Here is a 19037-nt window from a genome sequence, read left to right on the forward strand (position 1 = left end):
TGTTGCAAACTTACAGAGAGAGAGAATGCATGGATCCACAAGTAATCAACAAAGGCTGTGATGGAGTTTTAAAAAATTGGCAAGGGGTGAGGCTACATAGATGGGCAAAAGATAGACTCTTCTAAAGAGCTGAGCTTTTAATCTAAAATTGCTATTAAAGGATTTATAGCAAGGAACATAGTTAGATATAAATTTTAGATCCCTCTGGACTCTTTTAGAAAACTGATATTTTCAATTATATTTGGAAGCTCTTTGTAGAATACGGATACATGTGAATATTTAATTAAAAACCAAACTTAAGAACTTGGTTCTTTAGGTGTTTGGTAAAGCCATAAATTAGGTTCTTTGTATAACTGTGTTATAGACAGTAGTGGAATATTCTTACTATAACTGTGAACTGTGATCAAATATAAGGATTTGAAAAACAAATTGATAATCATTGGAAATGCTGTCTGATCCCCCATTTGCCTCATTGACTATTTAGTGTTGATCCTCTTTATACTAAACTGGATGAAACAACTAAATGATGGCATTTATGCCCTGTGTAGCAATGGTATATTCTTGTCTGGCCCTATCTGTAGTTCTGGGTTTATAATTAAGAGGACAATCAAAAGGAAAAGAGAAAATGAAACTCAGAAGTTGTGTAACATTATGAAATGTTGAGATTAAAAAGAGTTAAGAAGAAATGTAGAAAAGTATCCTTTCCCTAATTGCCCCCTATATTGTAACCTAACTATCTGCTTGTTCACAGAAAATTTTTTTTCTGCTGAAAATGGTAGGTTAATGATTTTAAACCTTATGTAACCCACCCCAAGTATTTTTAACTGTTCATATTGTTTTCATTGCCTGAGAATTTTATGACAAATTGCATTATATTATAAACAATACTTCTTTTTGCCTTGTAGAGGGGCTAGACTATCTAGTTTAGACAGTATTATTTTTATTATATAAAAAATTCCAAGCCCTGGCTGGTGTGGCTCAGTGGATTGAGTGCTGACCTGTGAACCAAAAGGTCGCTGGTTCGATTCCCAGTCCAGTCAGGGCACATACCTGGGTTGTGGGCCAGGTCCCCAGTTGGGGGTGCGTGAGAGGCAACCACACATTGATGTTTCTCTTCCTCTCTTTCTCCCTCCCTCCCCCTCTCTCTAAAAATAAATAAAATCTTTAAAAAAAAAATTCCAAAATCAATATTATAGTTACTTGAGTAAATATAAATTGATTTATAATTGAAACCACAAAATAGAACACCATAATTTATTTCAAAAAATTGAACATGCTTAATTTTCGAGTTTTAGCCAAATAGTACATGGTATATAGTCATAGCTTGTAGCATCCCAGTTATCAGCATGAACCCATCAGGCTGAACCTTTCATAGCTATCAAGACTATTTAACTTAATCCAAATTAGTGGTAAGCAAGCTTTGAAAACCTCTGATTTCCATTACTATAAATCCAAGCTCTCATAAGAGTGGGTTTCTACTACTGTACATACACCCAGCTTCACCTAAAGCACTTTGCCACCTGACTCCAACACAAATATCTTCCTGCAGCAAAAAATAAGTTACCACTATGACTGTATGTCTGTGTCATTCCTTAATATATTCTACTTAATGATTCCAGACCTCTGATCAATAAAGTTACAGTGAGTTCATATAATATGGTATTATCAACTTAAAATTATTCCATCTTGAAATAAAATACTATGGAAAAACTGTACTTCTGCTATCTATTTTAAATCCTAGATTATTTAATTCAAATGGAAAAGAGTTGGAGAAGTAACTTACTCATAGTTTTAATCTTGCCATAAAGGAAAATTGGATTATGATATTGAAGAAGAACTTGAAGAAGTAAGAACACACTTAGCCAGAGTTCACATAACAAAAGTTTAGTTTCTTAGGCTCATGTAATCTGTACTATTTCATCTAAAAATGGTAGACCAAATGAAAACTTTAAAGGCTGCTCTTTTGTGATAAGGAGTTGACAATGAAAGCAGTAAATACTCTTTTAAGTTAATTTCGTGCTTGCACTCTATCTCAGTTTTTACCTACTCAGGCTAATTTGCAGGTGCCTGGGATGAGTAGACAATCCATAATTTCTACCAATCAAGTAAAAGAAGGAAAGAAAACTCTGAGCTTCCCTCCCAATTAACAGGTAGTTTGCTGTGGTTAAAATTAATGCAGAATTTACAGCAAGAAGTAATTAGCATTATCATTTATTATAAATAATTGGTTTGAAATTTGGGAAATGAATAGTTGAGTGCATCATTTCAGTATTTATATGACCAGTTACTTATTAGTGCAAAAGGCCATCACTTACATTTTTCTCTGTATGTTATGGCAAATCCATTTGTTTCTCTCTTCATTTTTAACATGTTTAATATGTGTGGTTACTTTGACTTGAAAATATATTTTATTCTTTGCAGTGTTTGAGCAATACACCTCCACTTACTGAATATTTCCTCAATGATAAGTATCAAGAAGAACTGAATTTTGACAATCCCTTAGGAATGAGAGGTGAAATAGCTAAATCTTATGCTGAATTGATCAAGCAAATGTGGTCTGGAAAATTTAGCTACGTCACACCTAGAGCTTTTAAGGTTAGTACAGTATAAACACATTTTCAATGATGTCCACCACAAGACAACAGGAATTTTTTTTTGTGGGGGGGGGGGGTAAAAATCATAGCTATTGCAATGGTTTGTGGCCTTGCAAAGGGACACAGCACATAAATAGATAAACAGCATTATTTGTGGTATTAAATTTTCTAGCTGGGGTATGGGACAGATGATTAGTTTTAAAATGTCTTTAAGTCTCTGGGGAGTGGGAAAGAAAGTAATGAAATAATGAAAAAAATGAAATTTTATATATAATTCTTAAATTTTTAAGTTTAAACTGGTTACTTCTTAGAATCAATCAAATCTCAAGTAGTTTAATTTGTTATTAAAATTTTCAAGAGAATAGCAGTTTTCAGCCATTTTTATACAAACATCTTAAATGACATTCATATAGGACAGCTAGGTAACATTAACTATACCAGTTCTTTAAAAATAAAAAACAATAATAAAGAAACTTATGCATTTAACTTTCTAAACTTTGGACAAACTAGTTCAAACAAACCATTTTTCAACCCTTACGCATTGTTTCATATGTTTCATTTTGCTAGATATTGTCTTAAAATTGTGTAAATTTGCTTTTGATATCTGACTTCTTGCACATATTTTTAGTCTCATCAGAAAAATAGGTAGTTCTGCAAAGACTATGAACATTATATGCCAACATGGATATTCCCGTTAACCTCCGTGAGATTTATCATCTTTTTACACACAGAAACTAAATGAGAGCTCTGTAATTTTTTTCTAGTGACCCATACATATTGAATTTTAATATAATCTTTAGTGTTTCCTAATTATTTGTACAAAACTTTATCATATTTTCTCCTTGTTCTTTCCTCAGGTCAGCATTTCTACTTTATATATTAGTTATTTTTAAATATTTTTAGATATGCAATTATATTTATATATGCAGTTATCATACCTGCAAAAGACTATACAAGTGCCAATAGTTGATTTGGGATTTAAATAAATTTTAGCAAAGAGGTAAATTCACAAATGTGGAATCCATGAATATTGAGAATTGACTTTTTTTTTTTTTTTTTTTTTTAATTAGTGTTGTCCCTGAAACTGATTTCATAGTTTTGCTTTTCTTCCAGACACAAGTAGGACGTTTTGCGCCTCAGTTCTCTGGATACCAGCAGCAGGACTGTCAAGAACTACTAGCTTTCTTATTAGATGGACTACATGAGGATTTGAATAGAATTAGGAAAAAACCATATATACAATTAAAAGATGCTGATGGTAGACCAGATAAGGTAAATTTAATGACGATATTGTCACCATTGTTTTAATAATGTGGTGCCTCTGTGTAATATGTGTGTGCTTTCCTCATAGGTAGTTGCTGAAGAAGCCTGGGAAAACCATTTAAAAAGAAATGATTCTATCATAGTAGATATATTTCATGGCCTTTTTAAATCAACTCTAGTTTGTCCTGAATGTGCTAAGATTTCAGTAACATTTGATCCTTTTTGTTACTTGACACTTCCATTGCCTATGAAAAAAGAACGTACCTTGGAAGTTTATTTAGTTAGAATGGATCCACTTACCAAACCCATGCAGGTTAGTAATGATTTTTTCTTTTAGCATTTGCTATTTTTTATAAAAAAATCGTATTTAGTCCTTATGCCGCAAGCATGGTCTAATAATGATGTTTGTGTAAGATTTTATAAGCTAGGTACTTTGGAAATTAGTACAACTTTTTAGAAACTTGAAAGGGTGAAGGATGTGCAAAGTATCATTATTTCTCATGTAAAAACAAAATTCTTAAAAGGCTTTTTCTTATCAAAGAAAAATGAAAGATTGTTTGATTTTGCAATTTTGGGGTTTACATTAGCTTATAAAGATTATTAATATAGTATTATTTTCCAACCTGAAAATAATTTTTCCTAATGGCTGTTGAAAGTAAAACTACTACCTACAATACATTTTGACTCATTATATAAGATAATGATAAATTTAAATACATGTACTTTTTAGGCATCTTAAGAATGTGGAAGAGAAATGGAAATATAGACTAAAAATACTATCTTTGATAATTTACTAATCTTAATAGTTTGGAGTATCAAATATTGTTTATTCAAGAGCCCTATACTAGGTCTTTGTATGAGTTGTCTGCCTGATTTTATTGCCTAGTGTTATAATTGTATTATTTTACATTTGTGGAGCAAAGCTCTATATTGTCTTCCTTTAATTATCAACTAATTCGCTTGTGACACTTGACCCACGCTATAACAGTAGTTACTTCCTCTTCTACTTTCTCTTTGCCTCAATTTTTATTATAGCACTTATCAAAAATCATGACCTCTGGTTTCTACTTGAATCTTTTCTCTAGACCATGAATTCTTTGAAGATATTATAAATATCTCTGTATGCACTTTGTAAAATCTTTGTATTTCCAACCCTCATGCTTGTAGGTACCACTGCAGCAGTAGCGTTTAAAAATTTTATTCATTCAACTATTTATTGGGCACCTACTCAGTGTAAAACTCTGTTTGGTAAACAAAGCAGACATGGTTCCTAATATAGAAGATTGTTTACTAAGGTCCTTAGGTTAGGCTTCCAGCCAGATAGTACAGTTAGAACATAATAATTGTATTACATACTGTACTCAGGCTGCCATAACAAACTACCATAGACTAAGTGGTTTAAACAACAGAAATTTATTTTCTCACAGTTCTGAAGACTAGAAGACTTAAGATGAGAGTGCCAGCATTGTTGGTTTCTAGTGCAGACTCTAGTTCCTGGTCTATAGACTGCCTCCTTCTTGGTGTGTCCTCACATGACAAGGAGAGAGAGAGCACATGCATAAGCTCTGTTGTTTTGTATTTTTTTTTAATCCTCCCCCAAGTATATGTTTATTGATTTTAGAGAGAGGGGGAGAGAGAAACAGAGATAGAGAAACATCTGTGTGAGAGAAAAACATCAATCAGTTGATTCCGTATGCACCACAACCAGGGATTGAACCCGCAACCTTTTGGTGTATGGGACAATACTTCAACCAACTGAGCCGTCCAGCCAGGGCAACATAAGAATTTTGAGGGGATACAATTCAGCCCATAGCAATATTCATGAAACCTATATGAAAGGTAAACTTTGAACAAAATTTGATGTTGCTGTTCATTTAGTGGAAGTGTTTGAATTTACTATCAACAAGGGCACCGTAAATTTTATAAAAATATGATCCTTTCATTAAAAGTAATTAAAGTTTAGTAGAGACTAGTTTTTTACTCAGTTAAGCAAATTTCACCCATTTCTTTTGCTGCAGCTTTTTGTTTTCTTCATGAACTCATTGAACTTGGTGCCCTCATGCCAGTATTTCATCTGAGGGTATTATAGAGAGCAAGAGAAACTTGGTACCTGCCCTTATCCATGAGCAGGGCCTGTAGAGACCTGATTTTTTTTTTTTTTTTGGCCAGGTGACTATATGTTCACATTTCTAAAATCACATCTTTTAGATACTCACTTATTCATTTGTTTGTAAGATTGTTAACATCTTTTTCAATGGAGGAAAACTATAGCAATGCTAAACTACATCCTTGCTTCTCTAGTTTGTAACTTTACAAATACATGCCAATTAGTATAATGGAATAAGAAAAAAATATATAAAACAATGAGTAAAATTTTATTGCAGCACCGAAAAAATAAATGTAGATAATCTTTTTCTACAGTGCCTTTGTTAAAGGCATTACTCTCCCATGCCAATAATATAAAGTAATCTATATTATATAGATTGCATTCAAGTTACACATTAGCCTGTAAGGTTAATATAAGTTAAATATATTTATATTTATGGAATATATTTTCAGCAATGTGGTTTCATTAAGTTACCTCTTTTCTTACTTGATGACCAAAAATACCACTTTGTGGAGGTTAAAGCCATGGTCAGTACAGATGAATTGAGACTTTTTTTTCCACTTTGAAGTAGTAACACAAATACAAAATGATAACCTCAGTTCTGTGCTTTAACCAGATGGAGAGGAAAGGGAAATTAACTGAGTTAGCCTACTTGAGTTTTTCTATCACTGAAGTTTTTTAGGTCTAGAAGTTTATTAGTAATTGTATTGAACATGTATTACATATTAGACTCTAATACTGCAAGGTGCTGGAAATACAAAGGTGTTCCTAGTCCTTGTTCTCAAAAAGTTTGTCATACAGTGTTAAAAGGGCTATGACCGGGTGCTGTATGAGTACACAAAAAGAATAACCTACCCAAACTGGTGATGATTCCTGTCTTGAATCCTGAAGGATGATTAGGTTTTAAACAACATGAAAGTTAGAAACAAGCATTATAGACCAAGAAAGAGGCATGTACAAAGGGCTGAAGGCAAAAGAGGACATGACCCACTTTTGGAAACTGCAAGCAGATTATAAGGTGAGCAGAAGCTAGATCACATAGAACCTTGATACCATGATAGGAAGTTTGGATTTCACCCTAAAGACTAGGGGAGCCTTTAAGGATTATCAAGCCTTTAAGGAGATTAAGTGGCCAGATTTGTATTTGAGAAAGAAGACTGGCTAGTGCAAAGATTAAATCAGAAAGGCTTAGATTGGATGGACTAAGACCAGGGAGGAGGTTTTTGCAATATTCAGAGACAAATGATAAGGGCTTGAACTCTTAAGATTAAGGTTAGTGTCAGGTTAACAGTTAAATAGAAGAACCAGTTGAATATAGGAGGTGAAAACGTTGAAGAGTATTCAAAGATGATGCTAAGTTTATTGGGTTGGAAAATGAACAGTAAGGCACAGATAGATAATCCATGTGGACATTGTCACCAGGGATGGTGGTAGGATTGGAGAGACACTGTGAGACAAATGCCTGGTGAATGTGAGGAAGCAAACATGAGGCCATTCTCATCTACTGAATATTTTTTGCAAAGTAATAAATTCATTACAATTTTTTTTTGTGTTTTAGTACAAAGTAGTTGTGCCCAAAATTGGAAACATACTTGATCTTTGTACAGCATTGTCTGCTTTATCAGGAGTACCTGCAGATAAGGTAAGATGTTTCTGGTTTTGAAGTATTTAAGTTGGAGTTCAATTTTGCAGTGTTGTAAAACCAGCTCAATAGAAATATGTTTTGTTTTGTTTTTTTAGATGATAGTTACTGACATATACAATCATAGATTTCACAGAATATTCGCAATGGATGAAAACCTTAGTAGTATTATGGAGCGAGATGATATTTATGTGTAAGTATAAAATTCATTGTGCAAAATATTACTTGAGAAAAATTCAAAGGAATAAGTTTTCAGAATTTATAGTCAATTTTGTCTTTGTAGGTTTGAAATAAACATCAATAGGACAGAAGATACAGAGCATGTGGTTATTCCTGTTTGCCTAAGAGAAAAATTTAGACACTCAAGTTATACACACCATACTGGTTCTTCACTTTTTGGTCAGCCTTTTCTTATGGCTGTACCTCGAAACAATACTGAAGATAAACTCTATAATCTCCTGCTTTTGAGAATGTGGTAAGTGTCAGATAATTCTACATTAACAAAATAAAATATAAAATAGCTAAAGAAAGTAAATGTGCACGATACTATCAGAATATAATTAGAAAGTCTGTATTATCTTAACTTTGTTTAGACAGATAGCAATTTAAAAAACCCAAGTATAGTCTAATCCACATTCTTGATCATGTAAAACATTACTAAGGTAATTTCAAACCCAGGAAACATGAATTCTTTTAGCTGTTTTACACCAGAAGTTAACAATTGGAAGAAAATAAAGGTTTATCATGTATATACTCTGAAATAAGGTTATGTTTTATTTATTTATAACTACCGCTAATTTAAGAACTCATGCAAATAAATAGTTTTATTTAAAAGGATAAACTTTCATGGTTGAGAGTATCGTAAGGCAACTGCTTTTTGTCTTCCTATAACCTTGTTTTCAATTTTAAGGTAATCAGGAATATCACTTGATATCTTTCTTTTATCTTGTATAGCTGATATATTTAGTATTCTTAGATACCTATTTTAAATATTGTAGTGCTATAACCAATAAAGATCACATCACACAACAGTAAATGATCTTAGCAATAATATATATTTCATCTAAATAAGGATTTTTATGCAATAACTTTTTAAACTGAAGAATTATTTGCCACAGATTTTTAACACATAAAAGCATGTTAAAATGCAAGGAGAACAAATTAACTTTTTATAAAGACAATCAAAACAAATGATTAGTCAGTTGTACTTGGAACTTTATCTTGAGACTGAATTTATCCTTGGATCTACTAAATAACCACTGTTGTTACATTAGTAAGTTCTGTTTTATTTAAAGAATAGAAAACTTTAAGTCCTTGCCTTTATAGAACTGAACTTGTTTGATTTCTAATTTTATTTAAGCCGATATGTCAAAATATCTACTGAACCCGAAGACACTGAAGGATCCCTACACTGCTGTAAGGACCAAAATATTAATGGGAATGGCCCAAATGGCATACATGAGGAAGGGTCGCCAAGTAAGACTTTCCTATTAAATTGTAAAAACTCTTCACTTGGATTATTGCCTCAGAGAAAAGTTGAGAGGATGGGGATTGAGGAACTAAAATATATCTGCAAGGCTGTGTGAAAAATAATGGTAGTATTAATTTTTAAATGTAGCATTGAGATTGTTTAAATTCTAATATCTAAAATTAGGTGAAATGGAAACAGATGAACCAGATGATGAATCCAGCCAAGATCAAGAACTTCCCTCTGAGAATGAAAACAGTCAGTCTGAAGATTCAGTTGGAGGAGATAATGATTCTGAAAATGGATTATGTACTGAAGAAACTTGCAAAGGTCAACTCACGGGACACAAAAAACGTTTGTTTACATTCCAGTTTAACAACCTAGGCAATACTGATATCAACTACATCAAAGATGATACCAGACATATAAGATTTGATGATAGGCAGCTTAGGCTAGATGGTAAGTGTTCGTGAAAACTGGCTTGACTGAGCGCTAAACTTGAGTAAAGCATGTTTTCTTTTAGGTGAAAACCACCAAGTTCAGTACGTGAATTTTAATATTTACATATCTCCCTAAATAAAATCTTAAATCCTTAATTTCTAAGTATACTAAAACATATGTGTTTATTTAAATAGTGGTTGGACTTATGCTTAAGTTTTGTTTTGTTTTAACTCCTGAAATACTTTAATGGCTTCGCATTTGCCCTGATCACCTAATAAAAGTTAAAAAGACTGCTATTTGTTTATTCTCATATATATATATATATATCTTAACAATAAAATACACTGACTTTAACATTAATGCATTTTAAATATAAAAGAAAAAATATGTTTTCCACCTTAGAAAGATGTTTTCTTGCTTTGGATTGGGATCCTGATTTGAAAAAAAGATATTTTGATGAAAATGCTGCTGAGGTAAGTGGTGACTCATTTTTTATCTTTTCCATGTTGATTACACTGTTTTGTTACGTTCTTTGGCTTCTACCAAATGTGTTTATTTTGCGAGTATAAAATTGGTTAGTTATATACTAGAAAAGACTTGTTGGTTTTGAACATACTTTCTGTTTATACTATTTAGTTGTTTTTAGGTGTGTATGGAGGAGTTATTTAGAAGGGTGCTATAAATCTCAAATGAAATAATAAGCTTTATGATTCTTTTGAGAAAGTTTAGGAGTTTTTCATTACTATTTATAGTAAGATGGTATCACTAAAATGAGTTTTGTTTCATTTGTTCTCTTAACTCAAGAAATACTTCTCTTTAGGATTTTGAAAAACATGAAAGTGTGGAATATAAACCGCCTAAAAAACCCTTTGTGAAATTAAAAGATTGTATTGAGCTCTTTACAACAAAAGAAAAGCTAGGTGCTGAAGATCCTTGGTAAGAAACAAAGTTAAATAATAGTTTCTAATATTTTTTTAAGGATTTATACTGAGGTATGTGCTATATGGAGTTAGAAAGGTGATAACTAAATTCCCTTTCATATTTTAAATACTAAGCATTTCTTTATATGACACTATTCTATTGAGAGGGATGAGAATGTTTATAAAAGCATTATAATGTTAAGCTTTAATCCCATTTTACTATATTTTGTATAATAACCATTTTACCATGAATAATAAATTTTAGTTACTTTTTCTTGAGAAATTTTAGCTGTGCTGCCATTTTGAGAGAAACTGTTTTAGGAAAATTGTAATACGTTTTGTGGTGTTATTCCATTAGAGCCCAAAAATTTTGAGAGTTTTCTAATACCTGTATCTCAGCAGTTTTGTAATACACCTGTGTCTTTTTAGCATAGTGAAAAATAATTAGCTCTCGTCATTTATTTGAATACTTATTTATATGATAGTTTATAACCTTAACTCTATTTAGGAAATGTATTTAAAATAATAACAGGAATTCCTTTCAGTCTGGTGTATATTAGGCATATAATAACTGCTCACTGAAACAATGTAGAACTTGTCAAACTTTTTATGTAGAGGGAGTTTTGATTGCCTCTGTCATGTTTTAAATGTTTATTTTTAGGTATTGTCCAAATTGTAAAGAACATCAGCAAGCCACAAAGAAATTGGATTTGTGGTCCCTGCCTCCAGTACTTGTGGTACATCTTAAGCGATTTTCTTACAGTCGATATATGAGAGACAAGTTGGATACCTTAGTTGATTTTCCTATCAAGTAAGTTTTGGTTATACTTCATAAACATTGGACAGCTTGAACTTTTTTCGACATCAGATAGCATTGGGCCCACTTTCAGTTTTTGAGTGTATTTTTTAGTAGTTCTAACAATTTGTAAGGATCAGTAATAATTTTTATTTCTACTTAGAGATTTTTTTTTTCAAAGGACAAAAAGAAGATATTCTTAAAAAAGAATAACACTAATTCTGTATAACATTATTATAGGTTCAGTGGCCTTGTTCATAAATCTAAAGATATTCATAGGACCTTAGTGATTTTGTTTTTTTCTAAGAATTAATCATCAATTATTCCTAAATATGCTTTTAAAAAAGACTAACGTAATGTATAAAAACAGAACAATGGAACTGCTTAGATAATGCAGTAGTGTTATTGTGTCACCCATCCTTCAGTTTTCTTATGGCATTGTCGAGAATACAACATCATATCTGTAGAAAGGTATAAAGCAGTCTGGCAATAACAATTTTGTAGCTTTCACTAAACATACCTGGGAATTCAGAAGGACCAAAAGGGAATGTTGTATTCTGATTTATGTTGTCCAAGAAGGACTTCATCAAACAAAATATTACAACAAGAACTTTACACTGTCCCATTTTGCTAAAAGAACATTGATAGTATTCTTATACGTTTCATGATATTTCTGCACCAAATTTACTTAATAAAGGTAAGAAGTAGAGCATGCTGAAGGCAGTTATATATTACAAAGGTGATTGGAAGGGTATAAATGATATAATATTTAAAAACATTCTGTAGATTGCTTATTCTAATTGGTGATTATAAATTTAAAATTTGAATTGTTTTGCAATTATAGAACCAAAAAGTAATTTTAGCAAAATTGTGCACCATCCAATTTTTCAAGAATATAGCATTTTGACAATATAAGTACAAGAAGAACCGTAAGTAATGATAAGCTAGAAGCTATTAGAGATGTATTCAAAGTTCAGAATCATTATCACTTTTTAATGAGGTAAGTACAAAAAGAATAGCTCAAGGTAACTGTAAGCTATAAAATGGTCATGTTTCAGTTTCATGATTGACAAATTATAAACAGCTGGTTGCATTTCAAAGAATGTTGCATATGCAACAGAAGGGAATAGAGTTCATTACATTTAGAGAAAACATAAAACTAACTTGATCTGTTTTTAAAACAGTGACTTGGATATGTCGGAATTCCTAATTAATCCAAATGCAGGTCCTTGCCGCTATAATTTGATTGCTGTGTCCAACCACTATGGAGGGATGGGAGGAGGACACTGTAAGTTGACAATTTCCCTTTTTACTAAAATTATGATGTTTTGAGAACTCCAAACTTTTCTTAAGGTATTTACACTTAAAGGAAAATATGAGATGTGCCTTACATGTAGTAGTTGTTCAGTAAATATTGGTTAATGAATGAATCTGCTTTTGAATGTTTTTTGACATCAGGAGTAGAGAATTGAGTTATTCATACTCCTCAGTTAAAAGAACAGGAAGATTACATGTCTATTCAGGGCTCCTATCCTTACTCATTCTCCTTCCCCTGCTCTTTCTAATGTGTTTAACATACATGCTCTTATAAATCATGCATCATTAAATTACATGGTTTATATTGTGCTATAAATCTTACCTTTTTCTCTCAACACTTAAGATATGTCTATATAGTCTGTTGCTTATAAACTCATGACTCAGATATATCTTATTTTCTCTCTCTACATACTGGTGGACATCCAAATTGCCTTTAACTTCCTACCACCGTAAGACTGATAAACATCACTGTTTATGGTTCCCTTTGTGAGAGTTTCTTTGAGCTACACACCCAGAAGTGAGATTGCTGGGTCATGAGTACCTAAGTACTGCCAGATGGCTGTCGAGGATGGTTATACCAGTCTGTACTCTTCAGTTGATTTTTCTATTGAACCATTTTTGCATTCCTGGGAAATCCTACTTATCTTTTAGTATTTTTTATATACCCCGTTGGATTTGGTTAATTAATTTTATTTAGGATTGTTACAATTAATTTGTAAGTGAAATGTCTACCCTAATAAAACAGACTGGGATTCTTTATCTGTTTCCTGGGGCAGTTATCATTGTATAAGAATTAACTATTCGTGAAAATCTAAGAGAATTACCTGTAAAAATTCACCTACCTGGGCTCTGCATCCTTAAACATTCCTATTTACATCATGCTTTTTTGTTGTTGTTCAGTTGTAGTTGCCCCAATTTTTCCTTAGTTGCTCTTCCCTGCCCTGCCCACCCACCCTGTTGTCCATGTCCATGGGTCCTTTATACGTCCTGGTTTTTGAAGTCTACTCAGTTTTCTCCTACCAAAATGTGCACAGTATGGCATTTTCTATTTTTCCAAAAATATACCTGTTTTCTAATTTATTTGAGAATAGTTGTTTATGATATTCTTATGCTATATTTTTTTCTTTGCCTTTTTTTTTTTTAATTGGTCTCAGATCTGTCTTATTACTCTGTTCAAAGAATTAGCTTTCCATTTTATTAACTTTTCCTGTTTGTTATTACATGTATGTATTCTATCTTATTGTTTTCTTCTCTTCCCGTTGGTATATTTTTCTTCTTGTTACTTTGGATTTGCTCTGTTGTTCTTTTCCCAACTTTTGGGGTTGAATGTTTTTTGCTTTCATTTTTTTTCCTCTTTTGAAGGCTATTCTAAAAGTTCTAAATTTCCCTCTAAATGCTGCTTTATCTGTATCCCATAAAATTTGGAATACAGTATTTTCAATTATGTACTTTTCTAAATGGTTTTAATAAAGCTCTCCTTTTGTTCTTAATTTTATTTTGTAATGGGCATTGTATTATATTAATCCATAAAACTTATTAAGGCTTCCATGTGGCTTAATAAATGGTCTGTTTCTTAATGTTGGTGTGCTTGAAAAACAGATATTTTCTATTCAGAGTTTTATATTTCTCTAATAGTTTAACCTTATTAATTCAAATTATTACTGTCTCTGGTCATTTTTCATGTTTATTCTATCTCTGAGGAATATTTCAGGACTTATATTGAAAGTGTCAATTTATCTGTTTCTTTTACCAGTTTTTATTAGCTTTTTTTTTTTTAGTTAGTTGCATTTATGTTTATAATGGGTAGCTCTTCTTTATGTTACTCCTTTTACCAGGATTTGACATTCCTTTTGACCTTTTGTTCCTCTCAGAATTATAAATGTTAGTCTAGCTTTCTCTTGATGTTTTTTTTTTACCAACTCTTTGTGCCTTTTTGTAGGATTTGTTGTCTTATTATTATTTCTGTTAGATTTTGTCTTTTTATTCAATCTAACAATATAGTTCTTTTTAATTTGTAAGTATAGCAGTCGTGAGTTCAGACTGACAAACTTAGGGCCCACAATAAGGTCCACCCAGAAGAACAATATATTTTTGTTTGTGTGAGGGGTAGAATTATTTAGAAGACATGGCCTATAAAGTATTATTGTTTTAGAAGCTATGGCAGCAGATAATTGTTTTGGGGACATTTTGCAACTTTGTTTCCTCAGTTAATAGGTAGTTTATATAAAGCATGGAATAGAAAAGGGGCTTTTTTTATTAACTTAAAGGTGAAGCAAAAATTTAAAAATTGTGCAAATTAATTAATCACTTTTTACCTTTCTCTTGCTCTGTACTTCTGTTTAAGATTGAAAATGATTTTGGTGTAAAAGCCACTACAAATTAGTGGGATAGTATTGTTGGAAAAACATTTGTCACAGAAACTTTAAATTATGGTTGAAGTTTCAAATTTTGGAGTCAGAGACATACCTGGGTTTAAATCCTACCTCAGTTACATAACAGTTACACTGTTGGACAAATTAAATTTTTCTTGATGCCTCACTTTCCCCATCTAAAATTGGGATGATGATGATGATGATGATGATGATGTTGTTGATATATAATACCTTCATTATAAATAATGCATGTAAAGTGCATGGCACTGTTCCTGGTACATGATAAATATTAATTACTGTTTATTATCATTAATATTGTTATTCTGTGAATTAAAAAATAATAAATCTGTCTGTTTGCCCCTGGGATGAAAAATGTTACAAATTCATCTTATATGAAAAATATCTTAGGCATGTGGATTATAGGAAATCATTCTAAAAACCTTTAATCAATGGAATCAGTTGAATATGTAATAAATAGGCCTTATATAGATGATTATCATATGATTTTAATAGGTTTTCCTCACATAGGTGATTTTAAGGTTTTAAGGGTTCTCCCCAGGAAACCATAAGTCATTGCAGTTAAAGAAGTGATTTTTTTTTATTAGATACTGCTTTTGCAAAAAATAAAGATGATGGAAAATGGTACTACTTTGATGACAGTAGTGTCTCAACTGCATCTGAAGACCAGATTGTGGTAAGTGTGTCTTTTATTTTCTGAAAATCAAGGGATTCAGTTCTAAAAGGGGTCTATGGGACACTTATATTCTAGCAACTCTTAATAGCTCTGAATTTTTAAAATGTAAAATTGTTCCATAAGTGGAAATTTGTTTTCTGAATTTACCCACTGACAGAAGTATAAATTGCAGTATGAAAATTTTCTTGGTAGCTTTCAAAATGAAAACTGGGGTTTTCTATAAAAAAATAATAAATTGTTTTTATACTAAAAATCTCCTCCAGAAAGCAGGCTCAGATATTTCTAGACATTGACTACTTTAAGTCTGTATGCTAAAATAGAAAAACCAATTTTTTTTTTATTTTATTTTATTTTTTTATTTTTTGCCCTGGCTGGGTGACTCAGTTGGTTGTAGTATTTAACCTGAGTCTACAAGTACAAATAGGAGTGCATTGGACAAAAGAAGCAAAATATTCTACCCAAAAAGAATAGTACCTACAAAAAAGTAAGGAGGCATGACAGACCGTGCCAGTTAGGGGAACAGCAAATAATTTGGTATTACTGAAAGAAAAAATTCTTGTTAGGGATATGGGCAGAAATTAGCTAAATTTGGAACTCAGATCAAGAAAGATGCCATTCTTCATTATTTAGACTCTTTTTTAAGTCTGAGAAGCACTGGGTGATTGTTAAGCAACAAAAGAATATTATTACATTTGTATCTTAATATCTGTCTGAGAACACTAGAAGATATATTGGAAGGCATTGAAAAAGGCAAAAAAAGCCATCATATTCTGCCTCCAACAGAAAGAAGGCTGTAGTGTAATTTAAGAAGTGAGAGCTTCTAAATTTATTATGTTGTACATCTGAAACTAATATATTGTATGTCAACTGTAATTGAAAATTTTTTTAAAAATTAAATAATAAATTTAAAGCAGTGGTAGTGTACAGATAAAGGGAGACTGGATTTATGAGATTTACTAGACAGAATTAAATTAAGATTAGAAATAAGTGGCGATATAGAGATGCAGAGAGGAAAAAGTTAAAAGATAACTCTTACTTCATAATTCACCAAAATATGAACTATATAGGAAGAATTTGCTGTTGAAGTTTGAGGTACCTGTACAACAGCTATGTGAAATGGACATTTTCCTTAGGTAGTTTGACTCACAGGATTAGAGGTCAGGTGTGAGAACTGACTTAAGTTAATAAATTTGAGTTGTGGGTTTCAGGTAAGGGTTGGAAGAAGATACACATTGAGAAAGAGTGGTGGGCTGCAGACAGAACATGACTTTTTTTTTAAGGGAAGGATTTAATGAGCCCACAGAGGAGTTAGAAGAAACCATAGAGATCTAAGGAAAAGGAGTATCACAGAAACTAAAAATGGTTGGATGCAGGAAAGAAGAGTAGTAAAACATTAAATGCTATAGAGAAATTGACTAAAAGAAGTTTTAAAAAGGCATTTATTTAATTTATTTACAGGAGGTTATTGACCCTAGTGAGAACTATTTCATTACAATGGTTGGTGCAACCATTAGGTCATATTGAATTGAGAAATATGCAGAAGAGTGAATGGTGAATGTCAGACTACTACCCTGGCTGTGAGGAAGGCTTTTAATGCCAAAAATTCTAGAAAATAAAGGCCTCACTAAAGATACACAGCAATGATTGAAGAAGAGTTGAACTTGACAGCAAACATAGAACAGTGTGATTAGTATTAGAAAGAAGCTTGTCTTTTCCTTAGAGAAAGGAGGAAAGAAGGAGTAGAATTCTATTTCATGTTAGAGTAACTGGGTTAACCTGTAATATAGTTGCATTTATTCATCTGTCCAACTAACTTAGAAGAGAATAAAAATGTTAAAATTCCAGTGACCATTCTTCACTTCTAAGTAGAAGTCATCTTATATTTAATCAATGTTCATAACTGCCATCTGACCCAGTGTGGTTTTTCAATTTGATTTTATGCCCTATCATTAAAATTGGTTGCCAGCTAAAGATTCATACTATATTTCATGTGACCTTTGAGAATAATGACCTTTATAACATCCTTTGTTTGTTTTTACAGTCCAAAGCAGCATATGTACTCTTCTACCAGAGGCAAGACACTTTCAGTGGAACTGGCTTTTTCCCTCTTGACCGAGAAACTAAAGGTGCTTCAGCTGCCACAGGCATCCCGTTAGAAAGTGACGAAGATAGCAATGATAATGACAATGATATAGAAAACGAAAACTGTATGCACACTAACTAATGAAAGTCCTAGAAGCCATAAAAGAGAGACTTTCCTGCTGGTGGTATCTATTGAAATGAAGTTATCCACCACATTAAACAAAAGTCTGAGATGGGGAGTTTCAGATAACCGAATGTAAATCCTTTATCTGATTTTAACTTGTGCAGTACTTGAAGTGAAACACAATGAAAACTTTAACAGAAATTGTCTCTTAATACATTTACAGTCTTGTATTTACAAGCTAAATATATATAGGAAATCACAAATAAATCCCTTTTAAGTTTGCTGCTGTTTTGATGAATTATGTTTTCTTTAAGTTTTTGGATGTGAGTTAATTGATGACAAATGTTAAATTTGTGGATGTTGGTCATTTATTTTGCTCTAATAATACTGCAAGAAAACTATGGCTGAACTTAGTTTTTGGATAATCTAGTTTATGTGCATTAGGCTGCCACATATACTACTATGATATTTAGCTACAGTATCAATGTGGCATAAATACTGCAGTAGTATTCTTGGAAAACCAAATTTTCAAACTATCCCTGGTAATCAATGTGGGCCTATTAAAAAAACAAATCATAATAGAAGAAACAATCTTGAGTAAGTTATATCCTTTCATAGTGTCATTAAATATCATCTTACTGCTACTGTGGAAACAGGTTCTAGATTTCATACTACATCTAAAGTAATTTTTCAGTTAAATGTAAGTATTTTTTACAGCTATCAGGATCTATTCCTTAGACATTCAAATTCTTTTTGACTTGCTTTAAAATGCATGTCTTTAATCTGGTGTTGGTCCAAAATTAAAATTTTGGCTGTCTGTTTTTCTCTACCCCATTTTTTTGTAATTTGGCAAGTTAGCTCTCCCAATTACTGTAATATAAGGACAGACTTAATAGTATTCTGTATCCATAGTAATAATTACATCAAGGTTAGGATGAGAAATTTTTCATACACTGGCCTTTAAATAATTAATGGACAATTGGCTCTAAAGGTAGGTCTGTTAACTTTCTTTGTGTGTTCCTGATGGAATTCACCATAGCCTTACAGCTTTTCTCAGAAGGTAACTTGCTATAAGAGAATTGGCATTTGCATGTTCCAGAGTTAGAACCTGTACAGTATATAAAGCATACAAACCTTGGATTTGATTTTAGTTCACCACATTTAAGGATCCAGGATGCCAAAAATATGTGTGAACAGTTGAAACATTTTTCATTCGC

General features: G+C 31.9%; 1 protein-coding gene across 2 annotated transcripts in view; it reads left to right on the plus strand.

Moving 5' to 3' along the window:
* USP15 (ubiquitin specific peptidase 15) overlaps positions 1-18102 on the plus strand; it is a 111154-nt gene extending 93052 nt beyond the window's left edge. For both annotated transcript variants that reach the window (XM_090273544.1, XM_090273545.1), the window contains 14 exons: positions 2422-2595; positions 3708-3866; positions 3946-4170; positions 7523-7606; positions 7705-7799; positions 7890-8081; positions 8967-9082; positions 9261-9533; positions 9918-9988; positions 10336-10451; positions 11097-11246; positions 12416-12519; positions 15526-15614; positions 17656-18102. In XM_090273544.1, coding sequence (XP_090129670.1) covers positions 2422-2595; positions 3708-3866; positions 3946-4170; positions 7523-7606; positions 7705-7799; positions 7890-8081; positions 8967-9082; positions 9261-9533; positions 9918-9988; positions 10336-10451; positions 11097-11246; positions 12416-12519; positions 15526-15614; positions 17656-17838 — 2031 coding nt within the window. In that variant the 3' untranslated portion in view covers positions 17839-18102. The remainder of the gene's footprint in view (positions 1-2421; positions 2596-3707; positions 3867-3945; positions 4171-7522; positions 7607-7704; positions 7800-7889; positions 8082-8966; positions 9083-9260; positions 9534-9917; positions 9989-10335; positions 10452-11096; positions 11247-12415; positions 12520-15525; positions 15615-17655) is intronic.
* Positions 18103-19037: the final 935 nt, after the last annotated feature.

Source organism: Furipterus horrens, unplaced genomic scaffold, assembly GCF_987537825.1.
Source record: "Furipterus horrens unplaced genomic scaffold, mFurHor1.1.pri manual_scaffold_4, whole genome shotgun sequence".
NCBI classification, from domain to species: Eukaryota; Metazoa; Chordata; class Mammalia; order Chiroptera; family Furipteridae; genus Furipterus; species Furipterus horrens.